This window comes from Triplophysa dalaica, chromosome 16 (genome assembly GCF_015846415.1).
Source record: "Triplophysa dalaica isolate WHDGS20190420 chromosome 16, ASM1584641v1, whole genome shotgun sequence".
In the NCBI taxonomy this organism is placed as follows: domain Eukaryota; kingdom Metazoa; phylum Chordata; class Actinopteri; order Cypriniformes; family Nemacheilidae; genus Triplophysa; species Triplophysa dalaica.
This window is the reverse complement of record NC_079557.1, coordinates 17120229-17147971: the sequence shown is the minus strand read 5'-3', so window position 1 is coordinate 17147971 and position 27743 is coordinate 17120229. Positions and strand designations below refer to the sequence as shown.

The following is a 27743-nucleotide window of genomic DNA, read 5'->3' as shown; positions in this document are numbered from 1 at the left end:
AAAGACTCCTTAAACACAGAGATTTCAAAACTAATAATAATAATGTTAAATTAACAAGAGAATACGATAGGCACAGGTAAACTACAGGGTATTAAAACAGAGACGGAAAAAGAACAAAGGAACAGGCTGAGTATATAAAGAATCTTTGTGATGGGGTGATCGGTGGCAGGTGAGGTTGTTTTGCTCATGTGGGACAGGTGAGGGAGCGTTGAGGATGATGGGTAGTGTAGTCAGGGGGGAAACAGGCAGGGGGAACACTGGGGGGCAGAGAGGACCGTGAAAGTTACTTGAAATGAAGATTTTATGAGTAATACAACCTAGATTTGTAATTCATTTACTTGGTCATTATTGTGACCAGATTTTTACACATTATTTGCCTTAACTTAATATGCCTGAATCTAACAATGTGAACTGCAGACTCTAGAACCAAGGAAAAGCCAACAAGTAAACCAGATGTGAGTGTCAGCAGTAGGGCTGAAGCGATTAGTCAACATTGTCAATAAAAAATTGTCGACAAATATTCTTGTTTTCAAGTTGTCGTTTGATTACGTGACTTAATTTAAGGTGCTGCAATTTCACAATTTGACCGCAACGGCACTGTAGCGCTGGAGTGTAATGCAGCCTTCCCGAATGCTATCGCAGTAGAAGGACACACAGCGAGAATTATGGCGGAGTACAAACAAAGTAAAGTGTGGGAAAGCTTTACCAAATTGAAAACAAAAAATGCGGTTGTGTGCTATGCATCCAAGGCGGAACTTCCCTTTCACAGCTGCACAACCTGCATCCTGGAGCATTTAAAAAGGAAACATACCGGAGCAGGATAGAGGTGATTGTTCTCCATCTAGAGCTAGCTAACTAACTTAATTATCGGCAAATCTTTTTATGAGAGAATGCAATATTAATAGTAATGATATTACAACAATAATCATATAATTACAGTAATGTTATTATTTGTTTTGCAAAGTATAAAGCTTTGATCGATCTTAGGACTCAAGCCTGTTTTGATTATTATAACACTATTAGGTATTACATGAGAGGAAAATGATTATAAGAGAGGGACGTTAAGTGATAGGAGTCTCATATCTTGCCCTTATTTTCAAAATATTTTCTTCTGTTATTTGCTCTTTTTCATTAACTCTATCACCGACATTGATGATTTATCTCGTCATTTAAAAAAAGAAACGGTTCCCCGCCAAAAACGAGTTAATACGGCATTCAGTGTTTGTACTGTTGTACAGCAGGTGGCACTGTTACACACCTTTGTGAAAAAGTACAGAACCTAGAACGTATATTTCTTATCAGTTTTTAATGATTGTTCTGAGTGTAATCTGCGCAGAATCTTTGACAAAAAAACATTATCAGATTTTTAATCCAAGTGATGCATTTTTCTAAGGAGTGATAAAAAAAGAACAAATCAAGATTGAAGAATACGGTTTCCTTTGTTTAAAAGCAGAGACTCTGTTCTTTCATTGGACATATTGTTTGTCCATATATTCTATACTTTTTACTTAAGATTTTATGTGATTAAATGTTTAAATGTTTGCCGGTTCCCGTCTCCTTCCTTCCTTTTATTGAGCTTTTCTACAAGAGTATTTGTGTGAATCGAGTTGGACAGAATCAGCAAACTTAAAGAGAGTAACCAGTTGGTTCAAGTTCATGAAAACAAATTTCAAAAGCTGAATTGATTTTATTCCTTACGTAAATTATGTATAAGTCAATGTTTTAACTAGTTGCAAAAGCTGAGTAATCGTTAAAAATGTACGATTAGTCATTGAAATATAAGACGATTAACCGAGTCTAATAATCTTTAGATTAATCGACTATCAAAATAATCGTTTGTTGCAGCCCTAGTCAGCAGTTAACCTTTATTTACCAGTGAAATAAAAAAATCATGTAATAATGTAGCGTTTAAAGGGCTCTAGAGTGCAACCAATTTGGTCGCAAATGCGACATTGTTTCTCAATGGTGCGACTAAAAATAATCACAGGTCACACCTGTAGAAACCAGCCGTTCGAGGGTTAAAAAAATTCTCTGCAACTCTGAAAGTCTCCCGGTGATTCCACAACAGAAACACATTAGGCCCATATCGTGGTCTAAACCAATCGGAGATAGTGAAGAGCGGACCCCCCTGATTGGCCGTGGTTCAGATATTCCTGTACGTGTGTGTACTAGAGGTCATGTTAAACGAAAATTCTCTGACATTGACAGATTTTATTACCTGTGACAGAAAAATCTGAAGGCCGTCCGTCATTTTTGCCGGATTAGAATGAGGCCAATTTGTAAATCCCCGTTTGCCTTCATTAGAGTGTGATATACTCGCGAAGTGACCTGCGTGTTTTCAGCTGTCATTGTTACTGACCAGACATATGTGATGCAATCTGGGAAAACCGTCGGATGTCGCGCCGGGACTCGGGAAAGACAGTTCACCTATCAAAGTAAACCAAATAACATGAAGAATGAAGGAGTATCAATGCACATTACCAGCCAATTCTGTGTAAACTATGGCAAGCAAAGTTTTTTTTTTACAATGTTTTTGTGATATGACAGAGCTCCCAGTCTGCAGGACCGGGTGTTATCCCCGTTCCGCTGCTAACGCGAGCCGGACTGCGATCGCAAAACATACAAGGGATGTTCAAAAGTCCAGACACTATGCACATGGTAAACAATGTAAAACTTGCTTCACCTGCGTGTAGTGATAATGGCAGAGCTCTCGTTCTTTAAGTGTGCCCTTCACCATTTTCTTTAATTTCATTTTATTCAAACGCTTTTGTACAGTATTTTTATAGACTTCAACACTGGGAAGTTTTTTTTTTTTATTGTTATAAGAGTAAGTCTCTTACCACTGTAAAGTGACTTTTACTTGTGATACTGGACTGTTGTGTGCTTTTATTTCCATCACTTAACTTTAAACACATTTTTCTCCAAATTCTGTTCCTGAAAATCATTGCGCTTCGGTCGACCTCAGCCATTACTTTTGTTACATACACAAGGTATGAGCAAAATTGATTGAAAAAAACTGATTTGGAAAGGGGTTGAATATGGTATCAAAAACTGTTAAAGACCTATATAAATTTGTTGGGTTTTGGGTTTTCCCAGATCTAATCACATATGAACATTAACATTAAATGCTTAAATGTATAAATGAATATAAACAACAACGGCTTTATTGGGCATTCAGTTGTATTAAAATACAACAAGTTCCGAGATGCAAGTACAGCGTGATGACGTCACGAACATACAGGGGTGCCGCCAGAAATTCTGGGCCCTATGGAAACCAAAATTTCTGGGCCCCCTACATTTTTTACAGATAAAATTTAACCCAATAAACATGCCCTGTATACTTAAAAAAAGATACTTAGCACATTGCATAGTTAAAATGTCTAAAGATGAGTACAAAGACTACAAAAACAAGAAATTTTTTTAGAAATATGTACTTGTTTACATAAAAGGGAGAACATTTATTATCTCAATTGCAATTGCAAGCACAAGAGAACATTATGTATTGACATATACTTAACATGAACAAGCTTTAGCTGGGTCAAACTGCTCATTCAGGAAACATCAGCTACAGTAGAGACACGTTTTATTCAATTTTATATTATATTTTTCTGGGGCATTTTATTCATATTAAGAACGTCAAGTTTGACAGTATCGATCTTAGCAGCCGCACTGTCACTTCACAGAACACACGACACGGCAAACTAATTTTGTAATTTTTGAAGCGTGTAGATTACTTTTTGTTTTGCGAAGTTATCATCATGTGGCGAACACAGTAGATAAGACGTGTTTAGAGGCTTCAATCTTCGCGAAGTTTCGCGCTCAGGCTCACCTTGTTCGGCTGAGACGGGGGGTGGGGGACGTGGGTGTGCAGCAGCCGCTGAATCTGTGTCTACGAGACATGATAACCCGTCCCGGAGACAGCAGAGATGTTATTATTGTTGGATGTAAATCATAATTCAGTAATTATTTTACTAAGCTCGCTAGATAAAAGCAGGTCATGTAGCAACAAAAATAAGTTTTGGAATACAGGAATATGGCAAGCTACCTTTCTTTTTGAAAAACTGTGTGACATACTGTCGACTTTGGCGTTCTCTGTCTTCTCTTGACTTCTTTTCTTTCCGTTTTTGTTTCCCTGACTTTTGATGTGACGTGTCTGCGTGTGTCACTGTCTGCGGCAAGTCCAATAAGCAAGAGACGCTACACTAGCGAGCGCAGGTGGAATGAACCATTGTGAGAGGGAGCAGGGAGGGTTGTGACCGAAACAGTAAATACATTATTTGTTTTTTAAATATTAAATCTATGGTCAAAACGGACAAAATACACATTTAGTGCACGAGGGGCCCTAGCATATTTAATGTATGTATTAAAAAAAGAGAAAAGAAATAGGAAAATAAAAAGGGGGTCTGCTCTTCTGGGCCCTAAATCAGGCTGGGCCCTTAGAATCGTCCTAACCTTCCACCCCTTTACGGCGCCCATGCGAACATACTAATTACCACCTAACGCTACATGCACCATAGTGACAGGTTATAATAGATAATGACAGATTTTTTACGAGCCTGTAAGTCAAAATGACACACAATAAAAACTTCTAGCGCAACCTCTGGTGTATGCGTTTGAAAATGCGTGTGCTGCAGTCAGTCAGAGAGAGGTAAGTAGCCTAGGGCCATCAGTTAAACATAGTGGATGTAGCCGTGGATGATGAGAGAAGATTAAAAGAATGATTAACAACTTTGTCGTGAATAATATTAAGTCAAGGCCTGATCCGTCCGAAAATCATAAGCAATGCACTGACACGGAGCGTGTCAAGCCATGGTCCATTTATCTTGAGATCTTTAAAGTTTAAATTTCAGTTCAGTAAAGCACCAAAACTTTTTCAGTAAGTTGCCTTTCTTGTAGATTTGGGCTTCAAAAAACGTTTTGTTGACCATATTGTTCGTTAATCATTTACAAGTCAATTTTGCCAATATGGACATTAAAACAAAAATCAACTGGTAAAACCAGTTAAATGTTAAATGCGGTAAATCCGATGTGGTCGAAAATTTGGGTGGACCTAACTTTTGTGTTGGTGCACCTAAGAAAAAAAGTAAGGCGCACCAGTGCAAACAGTTAGTCTAGAGCCCTGTTTTATTATAAAAAGTTTATCAATGTGGGTCATTTTAAAATGTGTGTGCCCTAATAATCTTTAGTAAAAATCTGAAAAAGCACTTGCAACTTGTAGTGACTATCCATCTTAAAAGACGTATGTTAACTCCTCCCCTTCAACTGTCAGTCTGCTGCCAGTTCCATTTAAAAATGCAACGGCTGTTTTAATACATCAAATCAAATTTCAGACAAAGATGCAAGCAATGCCCTATATTTTTTCTTATTTGAAATTCCATTTCACTCGGAAATGCATCAAAATATGGAAGTGAAATCGCAAATCCGGTTCACGAATACTTTAAATAGAGAGCGTATTTGAATCAACCAATCACATAATTGGAAACTAACAAAAATTATTGGGACGTGCCTTTAACCTTCCAGTCTTGGAACGCTGCCTCCGAAGTCTGCATTTTAAAGCTTACAAATGCAGCCTACGTAATAAAGAACATTTTCATCTTTATTATTAATGAGATACATGCTGTAACACTAGAACTGACACTAGAAACTGAAGATATGAAAATAAAAGTCATATTTGCCTAAAATGGATTAACTGTCCTAATTTATAACATTAAATTATCAAACCATGTCAAAATACTGTAATGATCTGTGTTTAAATGACAAGTATATTTTTAGGGGTCAATGCACGAAGTGCCAGAACCCTATTGTAGTGTACTTATTTGGGTCCCCAAAGGGATTTTGTCCATTTTTGTATAGCATGTATGCTTCCCCGTGACCATATTCTGAAAGGACCTGTAACGTTTAGGGCGAGCAACCCCACATTGGACAAGAGGTGATGAAATTTATAAAAATGCTTTACATATGGAAAATTCAACATCATGTCATTCGAACCTTGGTATGTACACTGTGAAAAATGTTCAATAGTTTTAACGGAAAAATACTGGTAGCTGTGGTTGCCAGCAAAATTCTGTAAAAAATATGGGAAAAGCGCTTAAACAGCTTTGCAGTTTAAAACTTTAGTGCAAAAACTTCAAGCTACGGCGGCAGCGTGTGTGGAGGCATCCATGCACTTGGGTCGGCTCCTTGAATGAAAACTGATGGAAAGTCTGGAAGGGAGGTGGCCAGGGCATGTGCCGCAAATGGAGGCAGCCTTACGTTTGGGCCGGCTCCTGAGGCAAAGCTAGAAGAAAAGTCAATAGTGAAGAAACCAGGGCCATAGACGGGGCAAAGGATTAAAAGAGGAAGAGCTAAAATAGGTCCGTGCTGCCAGAGGAGGCGTGCTCACACAGCTGATGTGGCTTGTGGCGGTGTGGGCCCGCATGGCGCTGGGAAAGTTGCAGTCAGGGTTCTGCTGAGTGCAGAAGCAGTCGAAGGATAGCAGCAGCACAGTATGAGGTGCAGCCCTGGCTTGCTGGGGGCCTGCTACTAGGGTTGTCCTAATCAACTTACAAAATGAAAATAAACACTTGACTCTAATTCAATTCAATTCAAGTTTATTTATATAGCGCTTTTCACAATGTATATTGTTTCAAAGCAGCTTTACAGGGGCAAACAGGATTAACAGAAAAGGTAAAACGCAGCACAGTGTATGGTATTTATACAACGAGTAAGATCATTCTAATAAATAATATCTAATTTCTAAATAAATGCAGTCTCGCGGTGAGCAGGCCAACACTGCCCTGCTGTGGCGAGGAACCCAAACTCCAATGATTTATTAATGGAGAAAAAAACCTTGGGAGAAACCAGGCTCAACCGGGAGGGCCAGATCCCCTCTGACGTGTCATAGCTGCACTCAAACTGCTGACATGTGATTTAAGTTTAGCATTTAATACCAAATATTGTAACTTCAGCATTAATAAGACAAATAGTCCGTCTTTGCTCTTGGTTGGGGATGTAGTGGTCTGAGCTGGGATGGTCCGATGGTCATATTTCTCTTGGCTGGTGGTGGAATTGCCTTAGATGGAGCTGGGATGGTCAGTCAGTCTGCAGCTGTAGCTGGCGTAATCTCAAATTGGGGATGGGCAGCTGTCGGTCGTCTGGACATGGTGGAACTTCATCCTACAGAGGGGGAAAGAGAATAAAGAGAATAATTAGCGTAGCTGCTGTTCATTAACTATGCATTAAGTGAAAGCTTGGCTGAAAAGATGTGTCTTTAATCTAGATTTAAATTGGGAGAGTGTGTCTGACCCCCGAATAGTATCAGGAAGGCTATTCCAGAGTTTAGGTGCTACGTATGAGAAAGCTTGACCCCCTTTGGTAGATTTAGTTATTCTAGATGTTATTAAAAGTCCTAAGTTTTGAGATCTTAGAGAGCGAGATGGGCTGTGACGTAATAAAAGCTCCGTTAAGTAAGTAGGGGCTAAACCGTTCAGGGCTTTGTAAGTAATTAAAAGAATTTTAAAATCGATACGATACTTAATGGGTAGCCAGCGAAGCGATAATAAAACTGGGGTTATGTGATCGTATTTTCTTGACCTAGTAAGAATTCTGGCAGCTGCATTCTGAACTAACTGTAGTTTGTTTATCGATGATACAGGACAACCACTAAGTAGAGCATTACAATAGTCAAGTCTTGAGGTCACAAATGCTTGAATAAGCTTTTCTGCGTCAGCAAAACATAAAATATTTCGTAATTTGGCAACATTTCTAAGGTGGAAGAAGGCTGTTTTTGTGATATTTGAGATGTGATTTTTAAATGACAGGTTGCCGTCTAATATAACGCCTAGGTCTTTAACTGTATTTGTTGGAGTAACAGTGCAGCTCTCAATTTGCAGGTTGTAGTCGGGGACATTCTGTTTACGTGATTTTGGTGCTATAAGTAATATTTCTGTTTTGCTAGAGTTCAAAAGAAGGAAATTACTAGTCATCCAATGTTTTATGTCTTCGGTCCACTCTGCCAGTTTGGATAGCTTAAAGGAATCATCTGGTCTTGATGAGATATATAGCTGAGTATCATCTGCGTAACAGTGGAAGCTAATTCCATGTTTTCTAATAATGTTGCCGAGGGGCAGCATGTATATGGAGAAAAGCAAGGGTCCTAAAACCGATCCCTGAGGTAATCCATAATTTACTTGTGTAAGATTTGACGAGTTTCACATTTAAATGGACATATTGATATTTATCTGTTAAGTAAGATCTGAACCATTGTAGTGCCCGTCCCTGAATACCCGTATAATTGTGTAAACGATCTAATAGTATTTTATGGCCTACAGTATCGAAAGCAGCACTAAGGTCAATCAGGACTAAGAGTGAGATGTTACCTTTATCTGATGCAATAAGAAGGTCATTTGTAATTCTAACAAGCGCAGTTTCAGTGCTGTGATGCGGTCTAAAGCCAGACTGAAACTTTTCGTGCATTTCATTATTTTGTAGGAAGGTACACAACTGAGTGGACACTACTTTTTCACTAAGTATTTTAGACAAGTAAGGGAGATTTGAAATCGGTCTATAGCTTCCAAGTTCATTGGGAAGCTAAATATGATAACTCTACATATGGTTATCATATTTATTTCACTTGTTCTTGTTTAGAAAATTAAGCATACACTCGCATTAAGGAAATGCGGGCTCAGACGCAGCCGGCATGCACAAACATAACACTGCGCTGAACATATAGGTTGTTAAGGCACTTTGTGTTTTCTGTCCACCACAATGAATAAAACCATCTCATGAAGTCCCGAAACAAAGTTATTAGTGACAGATTAGAGCAGTCGATGGACAGAGGTTTGTGAGGCCGTCAAGGTGTAGTTTGAGGCTGTGAACAGTGCAGCAGAAGACTGATGCACATTAACAGTGGTGTGAAAAAGATTTTGCCCCCTTCCGGATTTTTGTTTTTTGGCATATTTGACATGCTTCGATGATTCAGATCATCAAACAAATGAATTTAATACAAAATGCAGTCTTTAAATAATGGTTATATTTTTTATGTAAAAAAACGATCCAAACATTTCTGACCCTATGTGGAAAAAGTAACTGCCCCCTTGGTAATCATGAATTAACTATGATGAATTAATTAACTGAGTTAATTTTACTAGCCACACTCAAGCCTTAATACTGCAAGACCTGTTGAATCAAGAAATCACTTAAGTAGAACTTTTCTGACAAACTGATGTAGTCTAAAATATCTCAAATAGCAACACATCATGCCGCGAATATTTCTTGAATATAAAGAAATTCAAGGACAGATGAGAAACAAAAGTAATTGAAATGTATCAGTCTAGAAAGGGTTACAAAGCCATTTCTAAGGCTTTTGGACTCCAGCGAACCACAGTGAGAGCCATTATCCACAAATGGAGAGAGCATGGAACAGTGGTTATCCTTCCCAGGAAGTGGCCGGCCTGCCAAAATTACTCCAAGAGCACAACGACGACTCGTCCAGGAGGTCATAAAAGATCCCAGAAAAACATCTAAAGAACTGCAGGCCTCTCTTGCTTCAGTTTATGTCAGCGTTCATGATTCTACAATTAGAAAGAGACTGTACAAAAAAGCTCTCCATGGGAGAGTTCCAAGGCGAAAACCACTGTTGACCAAAAACAACACATAGGCTTGTCTCAAATTTGATAAAAATATCTTGATGATCCCCAAAACTTTTGGGCAAATATTCCATGGACTGGTGGCACAAAGGTTGAACTATTTGGAAGGTGTGCGTCCCTTTACATTTGGCGTAAAACTAACAGTATTCATAGAAAGAACATCATACCAACAGTCAAACATGGTGCAGGTAGTGTGATGGTCTGGGGCTGCCTTGCAGCTTCAGGATCTGGACAACAGGCCAAAATTAATGGAACCATGAATTCTGCGATCTACCAGAAAATCCTAAAAGAGAATGTCCGGCCGTCGGTTTTTGACCTCAAGCTAAAACGCACTTGGGTTATGCAGCAGGACAAAGATCCAAAACACACCAGCAATTCCACCTCGGAATGGTTAAAAAAAATCTAAATAAAGGTTTTGGAGTGGCATAGTCAAAGTCGGGACTTGAAAATGCTGTGGCATGATCTTAAAAAGGATGTTCATGTTGATTGCAGTCGACCGCCAAGGGTGGCATAACTAGTTATAAGGTTTAGGGGTTTATAAGGTTTATAAGGTTTATTAGGTCATTCTTTGTAAAGAAAACGACCACCATCAGCAATCAATTATCTGCGCCACCATCTCTTGACCACGCCAATCCCCAGACACATGCTTGCTCCCCTTGTACTCTCTCTATCTGAAGAGTACGTTTCCAAGGTCATTTCTTCTAACCACCCGACTACCTGCCCCCTAATACCATCCCCACTCATCTCCTCCAGGCCATCTCCCCATCGGTTGTTACCTCTCTGACCCACATTATCAACTCGTCTCTCACCACTGGTACAATTCCTACACTCTTCAAAGAGGGCCGTATTACCCCACTACTGAAGAAACCCACTCTTAATCCTGCACTGTTAGAAAACTACAGACCAGTATCCCTCCTCCCCTTCGTTGCTAAAACTCCAGAACGTGTTGTATGTAACCAGCTCTCATCCTGTATCACTCAGAACATCCTCCTGGACAGCAACCAGTCTGGTTTTAAGAGCGGTCATTCCACTGAGACTGCGCTGTTCTCTGTCATTAAAGCCCTGAGACTGGAACGAGCTTCCTCTAACTCATCTGTTCTTATCCTACTGGATCTATCTGCCACCTTTGACACTGTTAACCGACACATCCTCCTGTCCACCCTCAAGGCTATGGGTGTCTCCGGAATAGTGCTACAATGGTTCAGGTCTTACCTCTCAGGTAGGTCATTTAGAATATTCTGGAGAGGTGAGGTCCCAACATCTCGACACAGGTGTGCCTCAGGGCTCAGTGCTTGGTCTGTTGCTATTCTCTGTGTACATGACATCCCTAGGTTCTGTCATTCGGAAACATGGCTTTTCCTATCACTGCTATGCGGCTGATACAAAACTCTACCTGTCTTTTCGGCCTGACGATCCGACTGTCTCTGCATGCATCTCAGCTTTAGATTAGACAGAAAATTAGACCCTTCCTATCAGAGCATAGTACGCAAGTCCAAGTACAATGTGCTACTGGGTGGACTTCCAGCTTGCACAACCAAACCTCTACAGATGATCCCGAATGCCATAGCAAGAGTTATCTTTAATGAACCGAAGAGAGCACACGTCACTCCTCTATTCATTAAGCTACATTGGCTCCCATAGTCGCTCGCATCAAATTCAAGACTCTGCTCCTGGCCTACAAGACCAGCAGTGGTTCGGCACCCCCTTATCTTCACTCGCTAATGCAGACATATGTACCCGCCAGATCCCTTGTGGTGCCATCCCAAAACGGTAAAAAAGCTCTCTCACGTACCTTCTCCGTATCGGTTCCACCTATGTGGAATGATCTGCCCGCTGCTACAAGATCTGCAGATTCTTTAGCCATCTTTAAGAATTGTCTGAAAACGGATCTCTTCCGTCAACAACTGACTGATCAGTTCTGACTTCTATTTTTTCTCTACTCCCAAAAATTTTCTAACTTAGCTCTGTATACTGTGTTAGGTTATATGAGACCAGTCTTCCTTATTTTATTGCACTTATGCTTTTTGTTGCCCTTATGCTGTCCCAATTGCTTCCACTGCTTACCCCACCTGTATGTCGCTTTGGACAAAAGCGTCTGCTAAATGACTTAATGTAAATGTAAAAGTGATTTACTGCCCTTATGAGAAGGCAATAAAGGATGCTACTCGTTTGCTGAATGCACGGTTCTTGATTGGGTATAGGTGGGAGTGGAAGTATGCCGGCACAGATCCAGTGATAGTCTTAGTGACTTGAATCTGATACAACTTCAACCGGTAGCCAGTGGAGAGAGATGAAAAGGGCTTGCATTGTCTTTGGAATGGGATCATTGAAGGACAGCTGTTCTGCCGGATAGGTAGGATTTAAACCAGCGGAGAGGAGAGGCTGAGATTCCTAGAGATGGCAGGGTTGATAGTAGTATCTGGTGATTGACAGTGTCAAACGCTGCAGATAGGTCAAGCAGAATCAGGATCGAGGATTTAGATTCAGCCTTGGCTAGCTGCAGTGCTTCTGTGACCGATAGCAGTGCAGTCTCAGCGGAGTGGTATGTTTTGTCTATCTTTTGTTTTGTCTATATTCACTTCACTGAAAGCAACTGTTTCAAATCGCTCTTAAATTGGTTTAAGAGCCTGTACACAAAAAAGAGCTTGATTATATTATGTAACCTAGACAAAGGATGACAAAACAAACGGATGCAGCATTAATTTAGTCAAATATTTTTAACGAGTTAATCAGAAAAAATAGTTGCATGCGTTAACGTTGACAGCCCTAGTGCTAACTTAAGCCTGGTAGCACTGCTAGCACCCTCCATGCGAATCGCTGTGAAACACATGAACGCGCATAAACCAGAAGAACCTTCGATCAATTCCAATAAAATAATGTCTCATTCTTATCAAAATCGAATCATAAAATGTAACGTTACCTACCTGTCCAGAAGTTACCATGGCATCATCTTTGAAACCCTTGACTCCTAAAGCTGCTCCAAGCATGGAAAAGCAACATCGATTATAAACATACCCGTCAACACAATCCGAAACACAATCGCGAACAGATCGAGTGGAAAAACCCCTGGAAAGCGTTGTGTTACCCAAGATTCTGGCAAAGGTTCCAAACCCCCCTAACCATGTATAGGATATGTCTGTTTGAAAAATGCATGATTGGATGGATGTATCGACTGAAATGATAAGCTGTGCTCTGACTCTCACAATGCCTGAATTAACTTTAACCCTGTGCATGTTTAAAGTCAAAGTACAACAAAAGATGCTTTAATTTATCATTGCAGAATTGTTAATGAAATAAGATGACAGTTCTGTGCTATTTAAGCAATTTAGACATTCAGTCGTTTTAGATTTACATCCCGTGTGAATAAAGCCCTGAATACGTTATAACGATTCGAGAAGCATATGCATGTCTTGCACTGTTTTTTGAGAGCCACCACGTAGAGGTGGTGCTTTGGCCTGTCATAGCTGTTGTGTTTGGCATGATCACCTGCATCTGCTATACCAAGTATAAATTAAAGCTGCAAGCAGCATTTAGCGGATTTGAGCGGTCTAAGGCCTCTAAGGTATGTTTGCCGTCGTGGACTACGCTCAGGAATCGCACCATAACACATCCACAACGGTTGACGCTCTCCCACACCAAGTAAAATTAAAGCAGCAAGCAGCCTTTTCCGGGTTTGAGCGCTTAAATGGCTCTTATGTAGGTTTGCCTTGCATGTTTGGTATCATAGGACTCGGCGAAGATCCAGGAACACGATTTTCCAAGAACATAAATTGCAATGACAATCCATCAATCGCAGACGATGCCGTGAGCCTGCAAATAGGTTAACGACTGAGGGGTTTTGCCAAAGTTGTCAATTTCACTGTTATAGCGCCAACGTGTGTTCAAACGCCACAGTGTTTTGTAGGTAACCTCGGAGTGACGGTCTACATGGGAGTTCCAAGCCCCATGACGATATGTTGAGCCTTTCATGAGTTATGGACATATTAATGTTATAGGCTCCGCCCAATTCACATTTGGCTCCCCTAAGAGACCGTGAAAGGAAATGTAATCTTTTTTTCAATAACTGTTCGCAATCACACTCAAGAGAAGACAGCTGCGTTGGTTTGATTCCGATCGGAGGAAAAATAGTTTTTAACATCAACACAGATTACTCACTAACCGTGCGATCGACATCGATTGTTCAAGAGGCAAAGTTGTTCGGAATCAGGAGCGCTATCATATGATATCAATAGTTTGCGTAAATGCCAAATGTCACGTGATACACAATTGATTTGGTTCCAAAAGATGCGTAAATTTCGCTATTTTTAACTGTTATGTTGGCAACCATGTAATAGGATCCGCCCATTTTACATTTTGGCGCCCCTAAGAGACCGTAAAAGGAAATTTCAACTTTTTTTCAATAACCATTTACATTCACACTACACAGAATCAATCTGCGTAAAAGTAGGTTTTTATCGTACCACCGATAACTCACGAACCGTTCGATTGAGAGAAGTGGTTCTAGAGGCAAAGTTGTTCAGAATGAGAAGATCTATCATTTGATATTACTATTTTGTGTGTGTGTCAAACGTCACGTGCAACGCAATTATTAATACACTAAAAGTAAGTTGTTTCTATGGCTGCAACAACGAATCAATTTAATCGATTAAAATCGATTACTTAAAGAGTTGGCAACGAATTTCTTAATCGATTTTTTGTGTCGCGCGACATGGAGACGTTTGATTAAAAAAAAAAAAATATTTGAGCACGGAGCGGAGTGAACACATTCGGTCTCTCTCGCGCACTGATGCTAGCAGAGTTTGGCGCCTCATAGACAGGACGGAGCAAAAATAAAAAAACGAGCGGAGGTAGAGGAAAGATACATGCGGAGGCAGAGAAATCAGCGCGACCCAAGTCATCCAAGGTGCGGGAGCATTTCACACTAAATAAACAGAAAAACTGTGTTAACTGCAAAATATGCAAAAGCGACATGGCACTCTGTTTCAAACTGTTCTGTTTGAAATTATATCTCATTAAGATTATTTTTCGTACCCCATTGGGAGATAATTATGCTTGTTTTAAGCAAACAATCACTTCATTTTGAGGTATTTTTTCAGAAACCAAGACATCATTTCTTATGCTATTTCATGTGTCTAGTAAATGTATCTTGATTTAAGATTTTTTGGATATTTGGACAAACAACAGGACAAAACTACTAAGTTAGAAAAGCAATTTTTGCAGTGTATATTCTGTGCTTTGTCCCATATAGGTTATTATTGACAAATATATTTGTGTGTGTTGTACTTTTTGATTTAATTTTAAAGTTCTTTTAAAGCACTCGGTCATCTTAAGCTTTATTAAAATGTGTATAAATGAAGCTTGCACTTACTACAATGATGGTAATAATTTAATGAATAAGCTTCAAGTGAATTTGAGAGAGAGTGTGTGTGTGTCAGTGTGAGAGTTTGTGAGTGTGTGCGTCTGCAAAAGTGTGTGCGTCTGCGAGTGTGTGCATCTGCGAGTGTCTGTCTGCAGTCTAGTGTAGAGAACAAGTTCTGACATTCAAACAAATCCTGTCAAATTTTCTGATTTGTATTGTTCTTTATTTTTTATAAATTATTTATTGTTCTGGCAGCTCAGGTGGCACTTTATTTAAAAAAAAGTCTATATATTTGGCAGATGTAAAGCATACATGTGTATGTTTTTTTGTGTTAGTCCATTTTTATTTTATTATTATTATAACAGCTCAGGGATGTTCATGGAGCAACATGTTTGTGCAGTTTCTAAAGATTTTAGTTCTGTTTTTGAATAAAGGGTTGGAAATGAATGCTTTTCTCGGTTTGTTTTTATCCGATTAATCGAAAAAATAATTTACAGATTAATCGATTATTAAAATAATCGTTAGTTGCAGCCCTAGTTGTTTCGCCCCCTGCTGGCCGAGTGAGTTCTTGTTTCTTACAGACCTTCAGGACCATGAGTCGAATGAGCCCAGGGAGCGTTGTTCCGATCGGCTTCCAATAACCTGGTCTAATTAGCGCTCAAACTTCATTTGCTGATGGCGGCCATTTTTTTTTGCAAAACACCAATTTCCTTTTAGGGATTTGTGGTGTATGACTTAAAGACGCATCAAAAGAAGTATCATGTTAATCGGACAAACGGTTGCGTTATGAGCATTTTAATTTTTTTTCGTGTTATAGCGCCACCTAGTGCCCGAACGCCTAGTCTTTGATAATTTGAACTCGGATTATTCATATATAGCTGTGTTTTCAGCCCCATGAAGATATCTTAAACCGTTTACGAGTTATTTACATTTTACATTAATTGGCTACTTCCTGTTAGGACGTTTTTAGCACGAACATGTTCGGCATCGCTGTAGCGCCCCCTAGGGTCCGGCATGGCTGGCTCCGTGTATCTGAGTAGCGAGCAAGACTATTACCATCTGACCTAGTCCCAGCTCTGTTGGCCTTACGGTTTGGGCTGCAGTATCAGTTTTAAGGGAGAAAAATAATAATAAATATAGCTGCAAGCAGCAATCACCGGGTTCGAGCAGGAACATTTTTGCTGGACATTTTTTTTGCACAAAATGCAAATTAGCGGAAAAATTTGCATACCGGAAATGAAATTGGATATATACATTTTTTTTAGTTTTGAGCCAATGATTACACTGATATAAAACACTTGGGTGTGCAACAAATGGTTTAGGGGTAACGAGCGCAAACGTGTTTTGCGCCGTTGTAGCGCCCCCTATGGTCCGACATGGCTGGCTACGTGTATCTGAGTAGCGACAAGGACTACTACCATCTGACCAAGTCTCAGCTCTGTCGGTCTTACGGTTTGGGCTGCCCGATCAGTTTTAGGGAAGAAGCGTAATAATAATAAAACATACAAATACAATAGGTTTCAAGCCCTTCAGGCTCGAACACTAATAAAACTTACAAATACAATGGGTGTCTAGACCTTCGGGCTCGAACTCTAATTACATAAATGCTTAGCAACGGGTAATGCAGACCACGCATGCTTACACTCATATGCAAAAACAGGTGTAAACTGATGTTACCTCAGGGACGAGTGAAATGAACCAATTCTCTACGATGTTCTGTTCCAGAGATATAGGTCTAGCTTAATGGTTGCTAAGTTTACCTGTTTAGTTTCTATGGATGTGTCATGCCACCTGCCAATTGATAACACACTAAGGCAGAAGTGAAACGAACCCAACCCATCTCTCCATGTTATTCTCCAGAGATATAGGTCCGTCTAAACAGTTACTGGGGTAATATGTTTGATTGCTTTGGGCATGGCTTTTCATCTGTCATATTATAATACTCTTATTCATGAATAAAACGAAACAACTCCTGTGTCTCGATGACATTCTATTGCAAAGATTTATGTATTTTTGGTTACTATAATGCACATTATTCGAAATAGCCGCTTTTGGGTTCTGAAGAATTAATTTTGAATAGAAAAATCAAGGATCACCTCAAATGGATAGTCCACCCGAGTATTAACATTTTATTATCATTTACTCACCCTCTTTACATTACAAACCCGCATGGCTTTCTGTCTTCTGCAGAAGGAAGGAGGCGGGAACCGGTGAACATTTAAATCACTTTAATAAAAATAAGCAATCAATAACACTGAAGTAAAATGCCGGCAGCCACCTCACGGTCGACTGCTGGCCAAAAGAACATAAATACAAACTTATAACATATGTCTGGGCCTGGTCCTCTCTTATCAACAGTCCCATCGCTCGTCCTCTTATGCTCCCGATTTCCTCCATGAGATATGCGGGACCGGTTCTCGTCACGCCTTCCTCACCTCATACCCCCATCGCCCCTTACAGGCCGGGTGGTATCACCCGCAGTGCCTGGGGTATGCACCAACGAGACGAGAGAACGAAGACGGGAGCACGAGGAGCGACAGGGATGAGAGAGGAGAAAAAAAATAGGTCAGATTCAAAGACAAACCATAGCAAATAATAAGTCGATCGGGCAAACGGTTGCGTAGTTATAGCCATTTTCAAGTTTATTCCCATAATAGCACCACCTAGTGGCCGAACAGCGGAGTTTTTTTCCGTAACCCCGGACTGAGGGTTTACGCATATAGTCCAAGCCCCATGAAGATATCTCCAAAGGTTCACGAATTATGGCCATTTTAGTAAAAAACACTACTTTCCTTTTTGTGCCGCCTAGCGCCCGCGGATCGAAATTTCAACTTTTTTTCAATACACTCAACAGAATTCATCAGCCTTGGTTTGGTTCCGATCGGCCAGCAATCCAGGGACTAGTTCATTTTTTTTTTTATAAAATGCACATGTGTGAAAAATCTATCATGACGGAAATAAAATTGGAGATATACGTTCTGTAAGTCTTTAGCCAAAAATTCCAATGATATAAAACACTTGGGTATGCGACAAATGGTTTAGGGGTAGCCCTTCGGGCTCGAACCCTAATTACCTCAATAGAGAGTTTTTGTGTTTGTTATGACCATTATGGCTATGTAGGTCAACACAAGCAGCCTTATGATACTTGTTAATAAACAAGTCCATCTGATATGCAAAGTCTTTGTGTTAAGGAACTTATTTGCATGGCAGGCACATTGATGGCTTCCTCACCATTCCAACAGAGGCTCTGATGCTGTTCACTTTCTTATATTTGTGAAATGTTTTCACCTTGCATTTTTTTCCAGTTTTATTGTTTAACTTAAGTTGCAGGATTTTGTTAATTTAATTGAGTAAATAGTTATGAATTATAAAAACATCCCCAACCATAGTGGTTATGTTTAAAAACGTAGGATTTACTTTACAATGTTTATTTTATAAATAAAACTTATAGACTTTTGAATTGGTACTTCAAGGTCATACAGATTTTGCTGTACATTGTAAAAGCTTTTTTGTTTTGGATTCAGCACAGGTGCACAAATTTGTCTGAGATGGTTTTGAAGTAGTTCCATACTTTGGTTGTGTCAAATCATTAGGTATGAGCAAGACGGAATGCAAAATTCTGTAGAGTAGTTGAAAATGTGTTAAATAGAATGTGGAAGATGAAAACATTACAAACAACATTTTAAATATATTGTTACTTTTAAGTATTTCCATGTTTAAACTCTAAATACACCAATACACTAATTAGCACTCTGTATTAAATTAAACCAATGCATGTCAAGGCAATATTTTCTACAAAAATAGATGTTATATTGTGTAATACGGTTCAATAAAAGGAAGGAAGGAGGTGGGAACCGACGAACATTCAAATAAAGTTTTAATCAAAACAAACAAACAAAAACACAGAAATAAAAGACCAGGCCACGAGAACATAAATATAAACTTAACACATGTCTTTACCCGGTCCTCTCTCACCGGCAGTACTGTCGATTTGTCCTTTTATGCTCCCGAACTCCTCCGTGGGAGATGCGGGACCGGTGCGCGCACAGCTGATTTCCACCATCACTCACGCCACCGGCCACGTCCTAAGCTCCCACCACGCCTTCCTCGCTACATACCCCCATCGCCCCTCACAGGCCGGGGGGGTACCCCCGAGACTTTGCTAACTCCCCCCCCGGGGAGCCAGTCTCGGTGTCCGCATCTCCTGGGGGTATGCGCCGACGAGACGAGAAAACGGAGAGGGAAGCATACAGGGACGGGGCGACAGGGACGAGAGAGGGGAGAGGCAAAAAGCTGTCGCTCGGTACTCAGCCCAGCCGAGAGGGTCTTCCTCATGTCTGATTGCAATCAGCTCAAGTTTGATTGCAATGACTTGATGTATGCAGTAGATTCAAGACACTTCCTGTTTTCCAGTCGCAATCAATGTATTGCTTTGCCCTAGCAACACAGTTAAAAAGATCAAAAATCAGTTCACAATTTAGCCTCTCCACTGTCTTGGCATCATGTTCACCATGCTTAGTGGCAATCAAACGAATCGACTAGGAAGAAACTAAAATGGCCAATTCGTTTGGGTCGATGAGAAATATACATATACAAAGTTTCGGACGATAAGAAAATCCTTAGAAAAAGAATTTGGGCCCTAATAAAACTTGAGCATTTGAGTTTTCTTCGGATATCTGCAGGCATGGATTCTGTGTGGGCCTGGTTATGGTAACGGTATACACGGATGTTGAGCTCTATGGCTTGCTGGTGGCAAGAAGGCCCTGTTAACACATACATTTACACGTTTTTCTGGATTAAAAGCACTATGCATGCAATAAGTAGCTAATTTATATATATTTTTTTAATAGATTATTGATATCATGCCTTTTAAAAAGTATTTGATATAGTAAGTAGTTGATTGAAGCAGAATTTGTGTATGACGACGATACATGTCTAGCTTATGCTTATTTGAATAACATGTGTTAATATTATTGTACAAATAGTAGCTATTGATCATTTTAATGCTAAATGGGAAATTGGGCTACAAAATTGTCTATTGCATGTTATTTTGGGTGTGGATTGTCTAATTTTGTTCATTTTTCTGCTTAGGCACATCACAGACAATCGTTAATGTAAACTCTTGTGGTCCTGCCCCAGGAGCTCAGCAAATGTTCTCTCAGACACAAAGCATGATGGGAATGGGTGTGGGCAAGAGTGGCGGCCCCCCTCCTGGAGCCCCTTCTGTTGCCAGTCAAGCAGATATGAATCTCCCACCCTGTGCAGGTGGTCTTGATGTCATCTATGGGAACATGCCTCTGCATTCCTCCCACCCCAACCAACAGAGACCACTAGTACAAACTATGTCTGCTGCCTACCGTCAGAACATTTTAACAGTCCAGCAGCAACCACATTTGAAGAGCCACCCCAACACTGCCATGCTAAAACAACAACATAAGCACCTAGTTCGCCTACCTAATAGCATGCCCAATGTCATGGCTAATAACATGAGCTCTTCCATGCCATCCAGTATTCAAGGTGCCTTGCCCACACAGCCCCAACCCTGGCAGCAGCAGGCCCAGCAGCATCCTGGTCTGCAACAAGCGATGGGGTCCCAGCCAGGCTGTGTTAATGGGAGCATGACTGCAGGCTTTCCAAACTCTGGCTTCCTTGCGCAGTCAAGGATGACTAAACTTCCCAACAATGCCCCATTTTCCCAGGTTGGAATGGGTAATAGTGTGGCTGGAAGATCCCTGGCTGGCATGAACCCTGGACATATAATGCCTAATATAAAACAACAACGGACAAATAACCCTGCCATGGAGCAGCACATGCCTCCTTCCAACCAGCAGACTCCCCAGCAAGGCCAACCGGTGTCTCAAACCCAGCAGGTTCTGACCGATCTTGGGCCTTTTAGCCAGGCTCAGACTGTACCCAGCTGCACTGCAGGGCTTCAAAGCAATCAAACCTATCTTAACAGGACAGCCAGTCAGCAACTTCAGTTTGGCTACAACAGCCAATCAAGTGGCAGCTTGTCTGGATTCCCTGCTGCAACTGAGCTGGACTCACTGTTGAAAAATCATTCAACCCAGGAGTGGATGGATGATTTAGATGAGCTGTTGGCCAGTCACCAATGACTGACACATACTGACCAATAACAGACTTTTTAAGCAAATGTTGGTGCCTTTGATGGGGGGGTAGAATGGATTTACTGGTCGTATAGTTGTCAGAATGTCTGTTTCCTCTACTGAGTATGTACTTGGTCCTGTGCTGAACTCATATTGAATTACATAAACCAAGAGCCTAGTAGTATTGAAATGTTGTCTGGGCTAAAAATATTGAGGAGGAAAATGCTCTACTACTGAACCTGTGGCTCATTAAAACCACTGAATTTTACTATATGATAAGTGTATGCAAAGAAAAAAAAATTCCACTGCGTTTATTTGCATTGCCTGTAGGCATGCGGAGAGTATTTTAAATATGAGTAGTCCCTTTAAACAGCCTCACAAGCCTTCATTTTGCACTCTGTAGTTGCATAACCGATTTACACATGCAACTGAATATGCAAGTAAAAAGTGTGGTCAATTACTTAAAGTAAAAGATCACCCAAAAGTAAGAATTCTGTCATGATGTATCCGCTCTCCTGTGTTTTAGAACGTTCTTTGCAGCTGAAACTGAGCTCTGTAGTTGTAAGTTTATTTGCTGTCACATAACTCCTTTGTCATATAGATTTGGTGAAATGGTGGTATGGAAAAGCAATGTTTGAAATCAGGACTGACCTGTCAAGGCTAAAATGTAACATGCAATGTGTTATATTCCTTTTTACTTTCTGTAAGTAATACAGTGAGTCATTCAGGTTTGAAAAGATGTAAACGTGAGTAAATAATTTGCGTTTTCATATTTAAGTGATGTAACCAATCACGTTCAAAAACCTCTATTCAAATCAGTTGCGATCCGTGAATCCTCTTCAGGGGAAGCATTAATGCGAAGCTCGGCAGAACATGTTTTTAGCCCGTCATTTGTGTGGCGGGTCATGTCAAAATATGTGCCTGCAGCAGATGGGTTGAAAGGGTTTTTAATAAAAGAGACACTCGCGTTTGCTAGATACTCGTGTAATCAGAGTTAAGTGTTAACGCAGTGTCTTCTGAACGTGAGCGTTTCTTTGATCCTTTTTGACTCGCCTGCAGCAGGCACGTATTTTGACATGATGCACATAGGTTCACGTGAAGCGCTGAACACGTATTTTGAATTCCTGCTTCTCATGAAGAGGAGGCACCGATTGCCACTGCTTCAAATGTAGTTTCACACATTGTAAGAATTGGATGCTTTGACAGGTTGTGTGAGCTTATATGATTAAGACTGTGGAGCAGTTTAGAACACTACAATGATAAAGTGAAAGTGTGTATCTCTATGTGGTATTTGATGATTCATATTACACTTTTTTTTACTTTGAAAAGCTTTGTTATAAACTTATGCATTGGTTAGAGGGTTAATATTGCATGAATAAGTGATACCTGCATAATGGCTGACGGGAGTTATTTTATATATTATGTATGTAGTTCTTATTGTTCAGGAGAAGATAGATCTTATTTTTATATGTACATTATTGACAAAGTTTTGTAAGTATTTTAGACTTTTTTATTGTTCTTTGTAAACAGGAGTATGATGTAAATATAGCTCTTTAGAAATTGACTTGTTTGGGGGGTGTTTATGTGCTTTGGTGTTGAAAGGTCTTACTGTGGTATTTATGTTTTGTTTGCAATTTGTTGTAGTCTTACAACTTATGGGTTGATATGACATTTAGAAATTTTTGGTCGTCATTTTGATTCATATACATCGAGCCTAAACAGTAGGGTATCTTTAAACAAATAATAGTTCAGTAATTTTTAAGCCAGTGAATATAAGAGTTTTAGTTGGTTCTTAATTTATAAATAATGAGGAATAAATAAGTGACAGAAGTTGAATTGGGTTTTCCTACCTGCTGATCAACAAAACCGGCTAATAAACAAAATAATCACATGGAGGAGGTTTAATGAGAAATGGAAAGAGACAATAGTATAAATGCTTTTATGGTAAGTAGGAATGTTTGGGCCTTTGAACATGTTTCTGCCCTGGTTTTATCCCAGATTTAAGTTCAAACCTTTTTGTCTGGCAGCATGTAGGGTCAGAATTTTCCATAAAATATGAGAATTATGTCCGGCACTTTGCTCCACCTGCTCTGGTCAAAATGAGCTAAGTGAACAAGGAAGAACAAGTCAAAGAGTTGTGTGGGCTGAGACTGATCTTACTGTCGTGTTTCTTTGCAACAATGCTGGATCAGGTAGTTTGTCTGGCAGCGGTCACAGTGCTTGGACTTCTGGAACAAGGTAAATTTTGCTAGGTTAATAATTGTAAATAAGGAAAATATGATTACACTGTACAAGAATAATATAATCGTCTTGTGACCATCGATTTGTCATTTTAAATGTGATTTTCAATTCTCTGTTTGTAGAAATTTGTGAACGTATAGATTATAACTATAATTATGTTTCCTACATAAAGAACATTCGTTGAAAATATAACATTTATATCTTTAATATTGACTAAGACCACGTCGAAGATTGAAATCATAGTGAAGTTAATTGTTGAAATCACACTTTAATGCTTGTTATCTCATAATTAGATTGATACTTTAGCCTGGTTTTCACAGACTGTATCACATTGAAATGGCATCTCTTTTCATTAGCATACTTCGCTCTCATGGTGATCTATGCTAGGAGGAAGTATTCAGTCTCTCCCCCAGCCACTACAGGACCACCAGAGTTTGAGAGAGTTTTTAGAGCCCAGTAAGTTTTTAAATGAAATTCAGATATAAGTTTTTGTATAATCCAATAGATATTTGTATCCATTAAATTATTGAAACATGTCTTGCTCAATAGGAATTATGTTTAGGCTCTGTGTAATGTGTCTCATACTTTGACAGGGCAAACTGTTCCGAATATTTTCCTATATTTGTCTTCTCACTTTGGTTGGCTGGAGTTTTCTTTAGTCAAGGTGAGTTAACAACTGGACAAGCAATGTTCATTACACTTATTTGGACATTTAGTTTTTTAATTATAATAATATATGAAGCCTTTTTTTTATATGAAAGACTGGCTTAATCCTTATACATTTTTTTCCACAATATTGCAAATAGAAATTCATACACAAGTTTTAAAGTGTGCGCACTCACAAAAGGAACCAAAGCATAATTCCCTTTCCGTCAGAGGAAAACTTATGGAAGTATTTTAATAACATTAGTCTTTGAAGCAAAAAAGCATGTTGAATTACCACTAATCAAAAATAATCCTGTTGCATTACCAGTGTTTGCATGTTTAGAGTCTCCAATTCAATATGGTTGTAGATTTAAGAAGTGAATATTTCAAATTGAAACATTTCACACTCTGTTTCATCGTCTAAAAATTAAATAATCAAAATTCACCTTTTAAGTTTCATTAAAAAACTTAAACTTGGGTTTAAATACAACCTTTAATATTCGACAGATAATTTTCAGTCCATAATATTTCGAGTTAAAAATTCGCTGACGGGAGTTATTTTATATATTATGTATGTTGTTCTTATTGTTCAGGAGAAGATAGATCTTATTTTTATATGTACATTATTGACAAAGTTTTGTAAGTATTTTAGACTTTTTTATTGTTCTTTGTAAACAGGAGTATGATGTAAATATAGCTCTTTAGAAATTGACTTGTTTGGGGGGTGTTTATGTGCTTTGGTGTTGAAAGGTCTTACTGTGGTATTTATGTTTTGTTTGCGATTTGTTGTAGTCTTACAACTTATCGGTTGATATGACATTTAGAAATTTTTGGTCGTCATTTTGATTCATATACATCGAGCCTAAACAGTAGGGTATCTTTAAACAAATAATAGTTCAGTAATTTTTAAGCCAGTGAATATAAGAGTTTTAGTTGGTTCTTAATTTATAAATGATGAGGAATAAATAATTGACAGAAGTTGAATTGGGTTTTCCTAGCTGCTGATCAACAAAACCGGCTAATAAACAAAATAATCACATGGAGGAGGTTTAATGAGAAATGGAAAGAGACAATAGTATAAATGCTTTTATGGTAAGTAGGAATGTTTGCGCCTTTGAACATGTTTCTGCCCTGGTTTTATCCCAGATTTAAGTTCAAACCTTTTTGTCTGGCAGCATGTAGGGTCAGAATTTTCCATAAAATATGAGAATTATGTCCGGCACTTTGCTCCACCTGCTCTGGTCAAAATGAGCTAAGTGAACAAGGAAGAACAAGTCAAAGAGTTGTGTGGGCTGAGACTGATCTTACTGTCGTGTTTCTTTGCAACAATGCTGGATCAGGTAGTTTGTCTGGCAGCGGTCACAGTGCTGGGACTTCTGGAACAAGGTAAATTTTGCTAGGTTAATAATTGTAAATAAGGAAACAAATTCAGGGGTTAAAGTTCAACTTGAAATTCAAAGTTTCACATCCGGGAATCCGAGGAAAAGAAATAGAGCGCCAATTCTACATATGCATGATTTCTTCCTGCTGCCTGACCGCTTCACCAGCAGGTGGTGAAAGTCGGTTCTGACGTAGATCAAAGCAAGAAATCCAGATACTCTTTCTGTTTGCCACTGAGTCCACTCATCTGCACGATTAAGTGAATTGAGTTGTTCTCATAGATAGCTTATGATATATTAACATTGTCATTTTGCAGCATTTAGCATTTTTATTCCAATTAACTTAAAAGAGTTCAGGGAGCAAAAAGCATTATGTCATACAGGAGCAAAACAATATTGGTTAAGATCGTGTGGGTAAATTACTTAAAATATTTTTGTAGCTTGCCAAATACAAACATAAAATTGTGCTATCGATTAGCACCATCTTAAAGAGTGGGTAGCAAGAGATCATGAAAATGACATTTCATGCAATCTGTTATGTTGCCGTGTTTGAAAGTAAGCTGTCTCCCAAGTTGTAAGTCCGAAGGTGTATAAATAACAAAATTATTTGCTTGTAAAAATGGGAGTCGACTCTGAATCACACAAACGAGACGTGGAATAATTCACCCGTATATCTACGTCACTACAGTTGAAAGAAAAAGTATGTGAACCCTTTGGGCTTACTTGGATTTCTTCATAAATTGGTCATAAAACGTGTTCTGATCTTCATCTAAGTCACAACAATAGAGAAACACAGTCTGCTTAAACTAATACCGCACAAACATTATACGTTTTCACGTTTTTATTGAACACAACATGTAAACATTCATAGTGCAGGGTGGATAAGTATGTGAAACCCTAGGCTAATGACTTCTTCACAAGCTAATTGGAGCCAGGAGTCAGCCAACCTGGTGTCCAATCAATGTGATGGGATTGGATGTGTTGATTAAAGCTGGCCTGTCCAATAAAAAACACACACCAGTTGAGTTTGCTGTTCTGAAGAAGGGTTGTCTGATGTGAACCATGCCTCGCACAAAAGAGCTCTCAGAAGACCTACGATCAAGAATTGTTGACTTACATAAAGCTGGAAAGGGCTACAAAAGTATATCTAAAAGCCTTGATGTCCATGTGTCCACGGTAAGACAGATTGTCTACAAATGGAGAAAGTTCAGCACTGTTGCTACACTCCCTAGACGTGGTCGTCCTGTAAAGATGACTGCAAGAGCACAGCGCAGAATGCTCAATGAGGTGAAGAAGAATCCTAGAGTGTCAGCTAAACACTTACAGAAATCTCTGGCACATGCTAACATTTTTGTTGACAAATCTACAATAAGGAAAACATTAAACAAGAATGGACTTCATGGGAGGACACCACGGAGGAAGCCACTGCTGTCCAAAAAAAACATTGCAGCACGTTTGAAGTTTGCAAAAGAGCACCTGCAGGGCTCCAGACTGCGACCAAATGGTTGCATTTTGTGACCAAAATTTGAGAGTGTGCGACTGAATTTTACATCCAGTCGCACATGTGCTACCAGTAAATTTGCCTCCCCCACCCTCCGTATTGTTTTTATACATTAAACGTGGAAGGGGCACGTCAATGATCAATGAAATGAGCAATGAAATATTCAATGAGACGCGAGCGCACACGCACGCAAACACACACACACACACACTCGCACACATACTCATGAGACGCGAGCACACACTCGCGTTTCATTGAGTGATGCCTGTCTGTTAGGCGGCCAATGTGTGTGAGAAGAATAGGGAATGGCCACTGTAAGTGGCTAAAATGCGTGGAGGGGGAGGGGCCTAGAGATAATCGAGCGCGCGTAAACATCTGTGGGAAGAAAACGGAGACAAATATCATCACAACCTGATATGTTCGTGCGTCTGAGCTATGAGCAAGCGAACTATTGATTCGTTCTTCCGACCTGCGGCTAGTGTACCAGTGCCAGAGTCTACAGTGTCACCATCGGATGATGATGCAGAGTCAGAGGTTGGTGTGGCGAAAAAAGCCCGCACTCACCATTTTCGAGAAGACTGGCTAAAAGAATTCAGCGGGCTGAGGTACTATAAGCAGTCGAACTATATGAACTGCGTATACTGCAGCAGCTACCCCAGAACTGCGGGGAACACAAAGTTTGCCGATAGTACAGGCACTTCGCAGTTTAAACACAATACACTGATTAAACACAATCTCAGCCTGAAACATCGAGTATGTCGTGACATGTTTATAAATCAGATAGCAACACCACTGCCGGTTGCTTTTAAAGACAAATGACTGTAAATCAGAGCGCAGATGAGGCAGAGGTGATGTTGAAATTTAACACGGCCTACTTCGTTGCTA

The 27743-nt window shown here is 39.6% G+C and overlaps 2 protein-coding genes across 3 annotated transcripts in view; both read left to right on the top strand.

Moving 5' to 3' along the window:
• Nucleotides 1–22656, top strand: part of maml1 (mastermind-like transcriptional coactivator 1) — a 68263-nt gene extending 45607 nt beyond the window's left edge. For both annotated transcript variants that reach the window (XM_056769956.1, XM_056769955.1), the window contains exon 5: nt 20077–22656. In XM_056769956.1, coding sequence (XP_056625934.1) covers nt 20077–21101 — 1025 coding nt within the window. In that variant the 3' untranslated portion in view covers nt 21102–22656. The remainder of the gene's footprint in view (nt 1–20076) is intronic.
• A 388-nt stretch (nt 22657–23044) lies between these two features.
• The window catches only part of ltc4s (leukotriene C4 synthase), a 54919-nt gene continuing 50220 nt past the window's right edge, over nt 23045–27743 (top strand). The window contains exons 1-3 of the mRNA XM_056769957.1: nt 23045–23330; nt 23690–23789; nt 23927–23997. Coding sequence (XP_056625935.1) covers nt 23273–23330; nt 23690–23789; nt 23927–23997 — 229 coding nt within the window. The 5' untranslated portion in view covers nt 23045–23272. The remainder of the gene's footprint in view (nt 23331–23689; nt 23790–23926; nt 23998–27743) is intronic.